This window comes from Boleophthalmus pectinirostris, unplaced genomic scaffold (genome assembly GCF_026225935.1).
Source record: "Boleophthalmus pectinirostris isolate CB_2022bp ecotype Guang Dong unplaced genomic scaffold, ASM2622593v1 HiC_scaffold_20, whole genome shotgun sequence".
NCBI lineage: Eukaryota > Metazoa > Chordata > Actinopteri > Gobiiformes > Gobiidae > Boleophthalmus > Boleophthalmus pectinirostris.
The window spans coordinates 3710904-3724197 of record NW_026571153.1 but is presented as its reverse complement, the minus strand read 5'-3'; the positions used below and the strand labels follow the sequence as shown (position 1 = coordinate 3724197).

The window sequence follows — 13294 nt, the reverse complement described above, 5'->3', positions numbered from 1 at the left end:
TCTAAACCAGGACTAAACCAGGACTAAAACCAGGTCTAAACTAGATCTAAACCAGGACTAAACCAGGTCTAAAACCAGGACTAAAATCAGGTCTAAAACCAGGACTAAACCAGGACTAAAATCAGGTCTAAAACCAGGACTAAACCAGGACTAAAACTAGGCCTGAACTAGATCTAAACCAGGTCTAAACTAGATCTAAACCAGGTCTAAATCAGGACTAAACCAGGACTAAAACCAGGTCTAAACTAGATCTAAACCAGGACTAAACCAGGTCTAAAACCAGGACTAAAATCAGGTCTAAAACCAGGACTAAAACCAGGTCTAAAACCAGGACTATACCAGGTCTAAACCAGGACTAAAACAGGATTTAACAGGACTAAATCCTGCTGTGTGGACGTGTCTCATCCTCTTCTATCAATAATATTTTAAATTTGGTTCAGTAAAGTCTGGGCTTTTTATTTTCTTTTATCAGACAAAACATTTTATGTGAAGATTTCCTCGTCTTTGCTTCTCTACAGCAAATCAAGTAATCCAAAGTATTCAGATTACATTACTCACTTTAAGTAATGTAATGGATTACGTTACAAACTACATTTTGGGATCTGTAATCTGTAGGGGATTACATTTTAAAAGTCACCTTCCCAACACTGCCTATTCCTGATACAAATAAATGTTAAAAAGTTATTATCCTAAACCATAAGGTGAGTGGAAAGATTAACATTTCAGATTTAGTCCTAAAAGTTTGATCAACACACGCATCCCGAATTTCGGACTTCCGGTCATCGCACAATCCAGACTGAGAAGGATCGTCTGAAAAAGTGAGCATCAAACCGCCATGTTTGTTTTCCCAGTGGGACGTGTCTATTGTCAAAGTCGATCTTTTCAAGTCTTTTGAACCATATCACTTTTGTTTCTGGTTCTGATATTGTCATATTTTAGTTTTGGGATTCGGACATCGTAATTGTGTGGTTGTTGGATCCAAACAGCGGAAAACGGCTCGAGAAATTTGTTTGTGAACTCCATAAACGCAAAAGGGAATCAGATGTGTGTGATGCAAACCTCTGTTCAAACTGTTTCTCTTCCCAACGGAATTGAAAAATAGTGAAAGGTGAAGGCGATGGGCAGGATTGATCCACAGGAAGAACCAAAAACGAAACCTGTGATTGCCTAAGAAATCATCCCGAGTTTACAGAGAACATTTTGTATGTGGAGCGACGACAAAAAAATCAAAGTAAAATCCGATCCCTCAGCTCAACCTCCTCAACCTTGGTTACGAATTTAAAAAGTCAATGCCAAAGTGAAAGGCTTCAACTGTTTGTGAACTTTTTCCAGTCTTTTGAAAACTCCCAATTTTACGTCATAGTAAATGAAAATAATTAAGATGCTTTAACAGAAAACCATGAGTCATTTTAACTGCAAATATTTGAGCATTTTTAATTCAGCTGTTATCAAAACTACAAGCAAACCATCCAATCTTTTAAGTTCATAGACTTAAAATAATTGAGGTAATAAATTGCCTCAATTATTTTGAGTTCTGGTAACTTATTTGGGTGTACAGCGTACAATGCAATTTTTACGAATTTGTTGGACATGACGTCAGTGTCCTCTAAAGTGTTAACCTCTCAGTTAACACAGGAAGTCGTGGGTCAAACTAAATATTTATAGAAAAATGTCAACCACATCTGCATGTTTTCTCTTCTTTCGAGATATGTAATGTTAAACCTTTTCTGATTAAAATAAATGTTTAATAATAGTTTTGCTTAAACACTGAATCCAGAACAAGCAAAATATAAAAAAATAATAACAAAATTTTAAATAAATAATGTCTCTAATACAGATTTTATATGATTTCACGGGCCAAATTTTGACCCGTTTGACATGTCTGCGTCAGCTCATTAGTCAGTCAATTAAAAAAACATCTTTAATCGCACACTTTACAGAGCTACAATAGGACCTGTAATGTTAACCACTCTGCCGCTTAGCATCTCTTGCTCTGCGGTTGCGTGAATGTTTGTAAACAGGAAACCCATCTATTTTTTTTTTTTTCTTGACTCCATACACCTTCACGAGAATGATTTCAGCCCTGAAATAGCCAATCTCTACCGAATGAAAGGTCAAAGCAGCTCTGTTAACCTTAAAACTACTACTAAATGACATCACAATGTGGAACAGAGCGTTTTGACCTTTGGAAGCGTAGGCAGAATAAATAATAAAGAGTTACTCAAACATGTGCGAGTGAAACAAAAAAAAACAACTCAAGGTCTGTTTGTGACGAGGAAACGACATTCTTAAAGTTCTCAAGAGTCAATCTGTTGTAATATTGGACCTTTAAAGATAAAACAAAAGTAGGTTTATATTGAGTGGAAAGAGTATAAATCTATCTTAGTGAGCGGTATTGATTTGAATGTAGTGCAGGTTTCAGTTTGGAGACCAAGTGGAAACTGTGGTGCTTGAGGGTCACACTAAACAGCGACGGCAGGAAGTGGAAAGATCAGTCTGTACGTTGTATAAGCCACGTTCTAATTTAGTTTCAGTTAGTTAATCAAAACAACTGGACTTATTTGCACAACTTTTCACCTGCTTTGCCTAGAATTTTCCAGATTTTAAACCCATCATTTATTCATTACAGGTGTTTCTGTTGATCAAAAATACAATAATTCTCTCTGTGAATTATTATTTTCTCCTCTAAAGTTGTGAAGTGCATCTTTAAAGTTTTGTATTATTGACTCTTTAGCTTTAAGTTCATTCATATTTGAGTAACGCTTCATTATTCTCTGCTTCTCCAAATCTCAAAATGCTCTGTCCCACCTTGTGATGTCACATGGCAGAGGTGGGACCAAGTCGTTGTTTTGCGAGTCTCCAGTAAGTCTCAAGCCTTTCACTTCAAGTCCGAGTCAAGTCCCAAGTCAAATACAGGCAAGTCCAAGTCGAGTCTTGAGTCACTGGCCCATAAATCCAAGTCAAATCCAAGTCAAGTCCAAGTCGTCTGCTTTGAGCTTCAAGTCATTTCAAGTCTTTAAACCAAAGTACCAGATTTTTGCAATTTATATGAATTTTAAACTAAATTTTAATTTAAAAAATCATGGTATATTTCAGTGGCGGAGCGTGCACTTCACACCTGGGCCTTCAGTCGTGCTCCGTCTGGAACAATCCACTCCTCAAGAACTATTTTATGGTTAAAAATAGGGCTGGGTATCATTCAGAAGTTGCCGATACCATACATGTCCCAATATATAGGCAACGATACGATACGATTCAATATGATATATTTCAGTTCGATTCGATACGGTTCAGTAACAAATAATGGCTAAATTGTGGCTGTGATGCTAAAAGTCTTTGTTAAACCAATTCTTGCGCAAAGTTCATATGAAAGACGCCAATTTTAATCATCAGAACTGTGAAAATGTCAAGTGTGTCGCGTAAACGAGTCTCCTTCCACTAAACAAACAACAAAACTGTAGTGCGGTAACAAAATAATTTAGTAAAATATACCAAAAAATACTCTTGGCGATATATCCATACAGCAGCTTGTGATATTGATAATATATAATCACATTAAACGATATGATATGTCGATATTTCAATATTTTTGCACACCCCTAGTTAAAAAAGCATCGTATTTTACAGAAACACAGTATAAAGAGACGTGGAGAAGTGAGGAGAGGGGGTTGTACGGTGTACGGAGAAGAAGGGGGTGCTAAACAAGGACTAAACCAGAACTAAACTAGAACTAAACCTGGACTGTTTGTCGGGACGGGCCCAACGGTGTGAATCACGGGTCTGAATCTGGTGTCGTTGTCGTTCGCTGTTAAAGGTCCTGACGACACCAACTCAAAATCTGATTGGTTGAAGCAACAGTTTCATGTACATGTATTTTGTGTTCGAGTTCCTGCAGAACAGATTGTGAAGGCCTCAGAAAGCCTCCTGGTTTTAGTCCTAGTTTAGACCTGGTTTAGTCCTGGTTTAGTCCTGGTTTAGTCCTGGTTTAGTCCTGGTTTAGTCCTGGTTTAGTCCTGGTTTAGTCCTGGTTTAGTCCTAGTCCTGGTTTAGTCCTGGTTTAGTCCTGGTTTAGTCTGGTTTAGTCCTGGTTTTAGTTTGTTTTCCCCAGTCCAGCTCCGTTTGTCAGTCCATTCCGGTCCTCCTTTTGTCACCTCCCTCCTTTCCCTACAGCTGCCTTCATTCTGTAATCAGCCCAGGCCAGTCTATATATACTCCCTCTTCTCGCTCAGTCCTTGCCAGATTGTAGACCTGTAAAGACGTACTCTCAAGCTCCTGAAAACCTGAACCCCAATTTCTGAAACCCCTGTATTACCCCTGAATCTGATCTGTTTGCAGCTTCTGCAATTCTGTGTTTTTCCCTGTTTGTTTCCTGTTCCTGAGTTTACTCCCAGTTCATTTCTTACTAGTGTATTTCCCAGTCTTGGAGGATATTTCTGTTCACATTTTATATCATACATTCCTCTGTTATATTTTCAGTCTGAGTTAGCATTATACATTACCTGTTAGAGGACACGTTCCGTTATTAAGTAAGAGTTTGTTGCCTGTATACTTGTGTTGCATTTGAGTCCAATTTACCTGCGTGATTAGTCCTGGTTTAGTCCTGGTTTAGTCCTGGTTTTAGACCTGGTTTAGTCCTAGTTTAAACTTGGTTTAGACCTGGTTTTAGTCCTGGTTTAGCACAAAATGTGAAAACAGGAAAATACCCCCATGTAATCCATTTATTTCAACAAAGTAACTGTAATCCAATTACCACTCACTGAAACAGTAACTGTAACTGAATACAGTTACTCATCATTTGCACTCTGATTACATAACTCCAGTACATGTAATCTGTTACTCCCCGACACTGAAAGTCAGAAACAAAAGTGATATGGTTCAAAAGACTTGAAAAGATCGACTTTGACAATAGACGCATCCCACTGGGAAAACAAACATGCAGGTTTGATCACATTTCCTGGTATGAAGGTGATGTGTGTGTGTGTGAAAAGTGCTATATAAATAAAACCTTACTTACAAATGATTCTAGTGAAGCTGAATGGACTTTAAAAACAAAATGGAGAAGGTAGAACTGTTTGCATGTTCTTATTTCCGTTACATGCCATTTACGTCCATTTATGTTCCATTACATTTTTTTATGTCGTGGCAAAACCAGTTCCTGCTCTACTCCGTGGCTGTGGTTGGTGATGTGTCTTGCCAAAGTACACAGCAACAACAGCGGCCTGCGTGTGTGGTTCAGGTGAGATTTTGAGCTTTGGAGATGTAGACAGCTCGACAATAAAAGGTTACTAAAACTAAATGTGAAGGAAACAAAACACAACTCCAGGCACGTTTACGATGAGGTAACAACATTCTGACGTGACTTAAAGCTCACAAGAGTCAATTTTGAGTTATGTAAGAACTTTAATCATACAAAAGGTTGAGTTCAGTTCATTTTTACAGGCGAATCTCAGAGGGTTTGTCCTGGTTAATGGATAATATTTGTCCTGGCCTCATCCATATAAAACCAAAACTAGCAAAGACCGGTTTACTGAAGCTTAAAATAAAGAAAGGTGAAGTCAGTTTTGTCCAAATAATAAGAAGGTTCAACATTTGTGGATCATATATGCACTCTACATCAAATTCTAACTGTTTTGGATGTAAAATACTACAGCATAACGATATTTAGTTAAAAAAAAACTCTGGAAATTGTCCGAAGCAGGTCAGGTGGTTGCAACGTTTGTGCAGCTCAGACAATGCTCACCACAAAGCCCCAAGATGTTTCATACAGATACAGAAGAAGCAAGCAGCGAGCGGAGGAGAAGAAAAACACCCCCTCAAGTCTTCACGCTGTTTCGTAGACGTTATCTGTTTCTCTGACACGACTGTGAAACTCAAGATCTACTCCACTAGAGAAGAGATGGTGCTGCTTAAATCTACGTCCGCACGACAACTCTCCAGGATTTTTTTTTCTTTGCGGGTTGAAAAAAATTCGCGTACACACAAAACTCATGAAAAATAGTAAATACAGACATTCTCATGTGTGACCAACATCACACCAATGTTCATGGGCCTGTACAGATACACACATTACATTGTGGATATAAAGATCACGGGCTGGACTCCTCATAAACTGCTTCTGTGGTGACCGGGGGGGACCAGGTTGATATTAGACGTCTGCTCCCGTCCTGTAGAGTCCCGCTCCCGCAAAGAATTGTAATTTTCAGTCCGGCTCCCGCCCGCATCTGCGATATTTTGTCCCGCCCGCAAGTCCCGCAGGATGGGAACCTTTGCTTTCTTAAACTCTATCAAACACGGAGAAGCGAAAGGAATTGGGCTGTGGCATGAGAGGAGGCGCGGTGGGCGATCCGGCGGCATGGTTAAGTCCTGACTAAATCCTGTTTTAGTCCTGTTTTTAGACCTGGTTTAGATCTAGTTTTGTTGATAAGGCCGCACAATGTATGGAAGGAGGGACTGTCCGCGCGGGGTACGGGACGTGGGGGGGACTGTCCGCGCGGGGTACGGGACGTGGGGGGACTGTCCGCGCGGGGTACGGGACGCGGGGGGACTGTCCGCGCGGGGTACGGGACGCGGGGGGACTGTTCGCGCGCTGTACGGAAGGAAGGACTGTCCGCACGGCGTATTGGACGGGTGGGTCAGTCTGCGCGGCGTACGGGAAGGGGGATGTCTGCTGCTTAAAATGTTTTTATTAATGCCAAATAAAATCTCCAGCACAAATTATGTATGATATGCTTACATTCATCTTTTGTATATTTTACTTTATACTCATATTTAGTTTGTAATAACCGGGTTACTGCGTTTACATGCACCATCAAGAAACCGGGATACTCAAAAAACCCGATCATAACCGGGTTATTGATGTGCATGTATACGCACTCATTTATAGATCCATGGAAAATGCCTAATGTCCGCTCGGTGTCAAAGTCCGGAGCGCACCGGACCGCACCACCGTGTCGGATTGTTTTGGCAGTCGGTCAGCTGTCAATCAATCATCGCTCTAGACCCCGCCCCACACCCGCCCACGCTGGAGGATTTTTCAGATTTTGCTTAAGGCCGGAGTAAATCTTCATGACGATGTTTAACGGCTCTTTTAACTCGATTTAAAAAAAACATATCGCCAAACATTGCATCGTACTTGACAGACGTCGTTATCTATCAAAATTATTGCCTGGTAACTTAATACTTAATGCCTGTACATATGTTGACACACATTAAAGTAAATCCTGTGGTGCAGTAGATTCGCAGGGCGTGCGCTCCTCCTGACAGTTAATAGTCTGGAAAATCGGCCTGACCATGTAATGTCCAAAGCACGCTGTCGGAAGTCGGTCAGCTGTCAATCAATCATCGCTCTAGACCCCGCCCACAACGCTGGAGGATTTTTCAGATTTTGCTTAAGGCCGGAGTAAATCTTCATGACGATGTTTAACGGCTCTTTTAACTCGATTTAAAAAAAACATATCGCCAAACATTGCATCGTACTTGACAGACGTCGTTATCTATCAAAATTATTGCCTGGTAACTTAATACTTAATGCCTGTACATATGTTGACACACATTAAAGTAAATCCTGTGGTGCAGTAGATTCGCAGGGCGTGCGCTCCTCCTGACAGTTAATAGTCTGGGCGTGGGCACAGTTCAGAACACCAGACGATCCCCAAACAAAGGCGGCAGCAGCGAGACACACCGGCCTCTCATTATGTTTGCAGGACTCTAAAAACAAAACCACTCATTTCACAATTTACAGGCTCCAGGTCATGGATTATACTCGGATTAAATCTAACCCAGTGGCTCGAGTGTGTATTTATTTATTTATTTATTTAAGTGCCTTGGTATCTGCACTTTTAATTAAATCCAACACTGAATGCTCCACAGTAAGACTTTAATCACCAAGACATTTTTCATTTACCAGGAGACACCAACCGGCGAAGTTAAGGGTGAAGAGAATTTCAAAATAAAAAAATGGGACGTCACCGTTTTCTAGTTTATTTATTTATTTTGGTGGCTGGTAATAATAAAATTGTGAAACGAGTGCGTAAATAATGAAAATGAGTAACTATAGTCACATTTTATTTGTGTTTTGGTCGTTTTTTAAATATTTAAACATGTATTCAGTTACTTTCCAACACTGTATACCGTCGCAATTACTCTTTAATATGAGTTACTTTCTTAAACCAGCACTAAACCAGGACTAAAATTGGGACTAAACTAGGACTAAACCAGGTCTAAACCAGGACTAAACCAGGTCTAAACCAGGTCTAAACCAGGATTAAAATTGGGACTAAACTAGGACTAAACCAGGTCTAAACCAGGACTAAAATCATGACTAAACCAGGACTAAACCAGGACTAAACCAGCACTAAACCAGCACTAAACCAGCATTAAAGCAGAACTAAATCCAGGACTAAAACCAGCACAAAACCAGGTCTAAACTAGGATTAAAATTGGGACTAAACTAGGACTAAACCAGGACCTAAACCAGGACCAAACCAGGACTAAACCAGGACCAAAAACCAGGACCAAACCAGGACTAAACCAGGACTAAAACCAGTACTAAACCAGGATTAAACCAGAACTAAACCAGGATTAAACCAGAACTAAATCCAGGACTAAACCAGGACTAATCCAGGTCTAAACCAGCACAAAACCAGAACTAAAACCAAGACTAAAACCAAGACTAAGCCAGGTCTAAACCAACACTAAACCACAACTAAACCAGAATTAAAACCAGGACTAAAATCGAGAACTAAACCAGGATTAAATGAGGACAAAACCAGGCCTAAAATCAGGATTTAACCAGGACTAAGGAGAGGGGAGGGGGGATTACTGCAGATACACAATATCAGCTAATCCCAGGACAGAAAATATGATTTATTTCCTTTAAACACAAACAGCGTACAGTAAACAATGATCCAAATATAAGCGTTGTACTTGATTTTTACGGTCTTACAGTAACATTCTGAACAACCGTAATTATTCACCACAACGACAGGGTGACCAGAATTTCAAAATAAAAAACTGGGACATCCCCGTTTTTTTGGTGGTTGATGATAATAAAATTGTGAAACGAATGCGCAATTAAGGAAAATTCTTCTGCAGAGACCATCCATGAGTCAGTAAAGTCACATTTTCTTTGTGTTTTGGTCATTTTTAAGCAGCAACAAATGACAATTTATGCCTCTCTTTACTGTTGGCAGGGATCAAATACATGCCTCACGAATTTTGGGAAGGATCCTCTGAAAAAGTGAGCATCAAACCTCCATGTTTGTTTTCCCAGTGGGATGCGTCTATTGTTAAAGTCGATCGTTTCAAGTCTTTTGAACCATATCACTTTTGTTTCTGGTTCTGATATTGTCATATTTTAGTTATTGGATTCGGACATCGTAATTGTGTGGTTGTTGGATGTTTGAACAGTGGAAAACGGGCTTCCGGAAGTTCGCCTTTCACTGTTTTTCAATTCCGTTGGGAAGAGAAACAGTTTGAACGGAGGTTTGAGTCACACACATCTGATTCACTTTTGCATTTATGAAGTTCGAAAAACTTCCGAAGCCCGTTTCTCGAGCCGTTTTCCGCTGTTGTTTTGCAAGTCACAAGTAAGTCTTCAAGTCTTTGACCTCAAGTCCGAGTCAAATCCCAAGTCAAAGACAGGCAAGTCGAGTCTCGAGTCACTGGCCCACGAGTCCAAGTCAAGTCCAAGTCGTCTGCGTTGAGCTTCAAATCATTTCAAGTCTTTAAACCAAAATACCAAACATATCATAGATTTTTGCAGATAATATAATTTTTAAACTAAATTGTACTTAAAAAGTCTTGATATATATGTACAGCTGTAGAAATGTTACTTTATTCTTTTTAAATGATTTGACAAGAGTGCGAATTATTACGATCAAAACGGAAATAATTAAGATTAAAAGGTGTTTAATAACAGTTTTTTGGCAACAAGTCTAAGCATCAAGTCTTCTCAAGTCACAGGGCTCAAGTCCGAGTCAAGTCCCAAGTCACTGACCTTCAAGTCCAAGTCGAGTCCCAAGTCTTAGTCCATTTTATCAAGTCCCAAGTTCTAAAAATAGTGACTCAAATCTGACTCAAGTCCCAACCTCTGCATTAGTAATCATCATTTTACTCACAGTTTTGCATTATTTTTGGTGATCAATTATTTTAAGAAGCAGAAAATCTGAGGATCCATTTGGGAGCCGAAAGAACCGGCTCTTTATAAGTAAGCAGAGCCAAAAAGAGCCGAAATTCCCATCACTGGTCTGGTCACCCCAAACTAGTCATAAATGCAAAAAATAGATCAGATTATTGCAATAAAAGGTCGCAAACTATCCACCAAAAAAGGTTCATAGTGCTATTTTAACTCAACAAATACACATTAATTACATTTTTGCATTTTTATTAACAGACATTTTGAGACAATTTTGGAATTTATTATTTGAAAAAGACAAAAGAGAAGAAGTTCGCCTCGGGAGTTTCATCTCTGGCTCGTTAAGCACACGCCCAATCACAGGAAATATGTTTGCGGTCATGATGCCACGTATGAAACACACGAACTAGAACAAACAAAACCGGTCTGGCGAGGTCCTGTCCTAAACATAACATTATTTTCATGCACTTGCAGGGTTGGTAACAAAAGCACAGATTGCATATGACTTACTCCTCATGTTTAGAGGGAGGGTGATTTGGAGCATGTGAATATTGTTCTACTTGGAATTACACGACTTGTGTGGATGATGAGCGTGTAGAATGAATGAATTAATGTGTTTATATCCAAATGTTTTATTTTTCTTGACAAACTGTGCTCCCAATGGAATGACTTGTACAAATCCATACATAAAAATTTAAAAATGTAGAGGATTTGCGCGTTAAACATGTGTGAATGAAACAAAACACAACTCCATAATCTGTGTCATTCGTTCATTCGTTTTTCAAAATAAAACCAAAAATAAGAAAACAAAAAAACAACTATTTTCTTCATTATTTATCTCAAAATCCAAAATGAAAAAACAAAATAACGATTCGTTTTTTCAGTTTTAAATTTTGTGTTTTCCATTATTCGTGGCTTAAACTGTGACACCGGACTTTTGCGCTGCATACGGACTAAACCAGGACTAAAATAGGTCTAAACCGTCTCAGTCCTGGTCTCAGTCCTGGTCTCAGTCCTGGTCTGGGAAAACAGGTCTAAACCAGGACTAAAACAAGACAAAACCAGGACTAATCATTTAAACACAAAATCAGAAACTGAAAAAAAAAAAAATCGTTATCGTTTTTTTTTTTTTTTTGGTTTTGGACACAAATAATGAAGAAAATTGTTGTTTTTCCATCTTCTTATTTTTGGTTTTATTTTGAAAAACGAATAAACGCATGATATATGTATTCTCCAGCTCCGTTTGTGTGGAAGAAACTGCATTATAACTCACTGTAGCGCTTTAAAAATCAGATCTGTGGAGCGGAGACCCACCTCAAAGCCAGAATGGACGTTTCTTCTAACAATAATTTCATGCCACACTGCGAGGCATTCCAGACAAAGCAATAACATCACCATGGAGACGCGCAGGCAACAGTAAAGTTACATAACACCCCATTAAAACGGACGGGAGAGAATGAAATCACGGCCGGCCTTTGTGCGCAGACATTTCAAACCTGTCATTCCTGGATCCGTCTTTTCATTCACGTTATTAGCCTGATACAACATTTGCACAAAGATCAGATTGAGCTCGTGTTTGTTTGTCCTCGCTTCAGACCAAACCCAGCCAGAGCATTGTCATAAATCAGTCCGACTTGTTTTGCATGTTGGGCGTCGCAGCAGGTTTACGTGATGTCAACAGAGGCGAGCTTAAGGCCAGGGACCACATTAACCCGCAGACACGCCTCTCCTACGCTCTATAAAAACGTCTGAGGCGCGCACCGTCGGCACCCACTCGCTTCCACCCTGATCTTCGTCGCTGCCTCTCCTGTCTCCTCGTCATCATGTGCGATCTCGGAGGTAAAGTCGGTGACCTGAAGAAGGCTTTCGATGAGTACGCCGGGCGGGAGGGCGACCCCAACACTCTGACCAAGAGGGAGTTGAAGGCGATGATTCAGGACAAGATGGGACCAGCTTTGAAGGTACGGTTACGGTTTTAGGAATACGTCAAAAGTCGAACCTTTGGACGTGTTTTTTTTCGCTTTCAGATCAAAACTACGCGAACAAAAATAACTAGTAAATAAATAAATTCAAGATTTTCGATCATTGCGTTGCACTTTTTGGCTTTTCTTCTTCTTTGTGACACAGTTTTGAATTTATTTTGACCTCCATTAGCTGTTTTTCTTGGAATCATTGAACTACGGTGCGTGTTTTTTGGGTTAATGGAGAAAACTGTGAGAAAATCCACAGTGGAGAACGTTCAAACTCCACAAAAAAGGTGTTTGGAAGAGCCGTGGGTGAAAAATAGCTGTGCGAAGCTCATTGAGAGAAGACCAAGAGTTTAGAGAACTGTCAACAAATTTTGAGGTTCACTCATTTAATCTAAAATGTAAAAAGTTGAGTTTTTTGCGTCATATATTTGATAAAACGTACAAAGTGTAAAACGTACAAAGCAAACAAAACGTGTCCAAACCTTTGACTCTTTAACCGGGTTGTGTATTTACATTTTGTCTTCTTCCGAGGCGAAATTATTTACATATTTGACCTTCTCCATTCTTGCGTTTGCAGGATGCCAAGTGCCCAGACAAGCTGGATAAGATCTTCGAGTGCATGGACAAAAACGGAGACGGAGAAGTGGACTTCGCAGAGTTCATGCAGGCGATAGGGATGTTGATGAGCGCGGTCCACGGCTGGCATGCCAAGGGCCCCAAGTCTTAAGCGTTACCTGGTTTTGCTAAATAAAGGAATTCTTACAATGTATGTATGTCGTGTTCTGTCTTTTGTTAATTAATTCAGTAATTAGGGGTGGGACGAGATTATGATAATTTACACGAGACGAGAAAAGACACGAGTTTGGATCAACGAGAACGAGACAGAACGAGATTTTGACTTAATAATTCATTAATACACTGTGAAATTTTAGCCTCACCATTTTTATTGACTATTGATACGTTCTATAAAAACGTCTGAGGCTTCCACCCTGATCTTCGTCGCTGCCTCTCCTGTCTCCTCGTCATCATGTGCGATCTCGGAGGTAAAGTCGGTGACCTGAAGAAGGCTTTCGATGAGTACGCCGGGCGGGAGGGCGACCCCAACACTCTGACCAAGAGGGAGTTGAAGGCGATGATTCAGGACAAGATGGGACCAGCTTTGAAGGTACGGTTACGGTTTTAGAAATAC

At 40.0% G+C, this 13294-nt stretch overlaps 1 protein-coding gene across 1 annotated transcript; it reads left to right on the top strand.

Moving 5' to 3' along the window:
* The first annotated feature begins 11787 nt into the window (after nucleotides 1-11787).
* Nucleotides 11788-12863, top strand: LOC110173730 (protein S100-G-like). Its single transcript, XM_020939742.2, has 2 exons — nucleotides 11788-12096; nucleotides 12683-12863. The coding sequence occupies exons 1-2, from the start codon at nucleotides 11959-11961 to the stop codon at nucleotides 12830-12832; spliced, it is 288 nt and encodes a 95-aa protein (XP_020795401.1). The 5' UTR covers nucleotides 11788-11958; the 3' UTR covers nucleotides 12833-12863.
* The last annotated feature ends 431 nt before the right edge of the window (nucleotides 12864-13294 follow it).

Excerpts from the sequence above, each read along its gene's own strand:
- LOC110173730 (XM_020939742.2), top strand. The coding sequence starts at position 11,959 with ATGTGCGATCTCGGAGGTAAAGTCGGTGACCTGAAGAAGGCTTTCGAT. Across the intron at positions 12,097-12,682 it reads AGATGGGACCAGCTTTGAAG|GATGCCAAGTGCCCAGACAA; the intron begins GTACGGTTACGG and ends TTGCGTTTGCAG.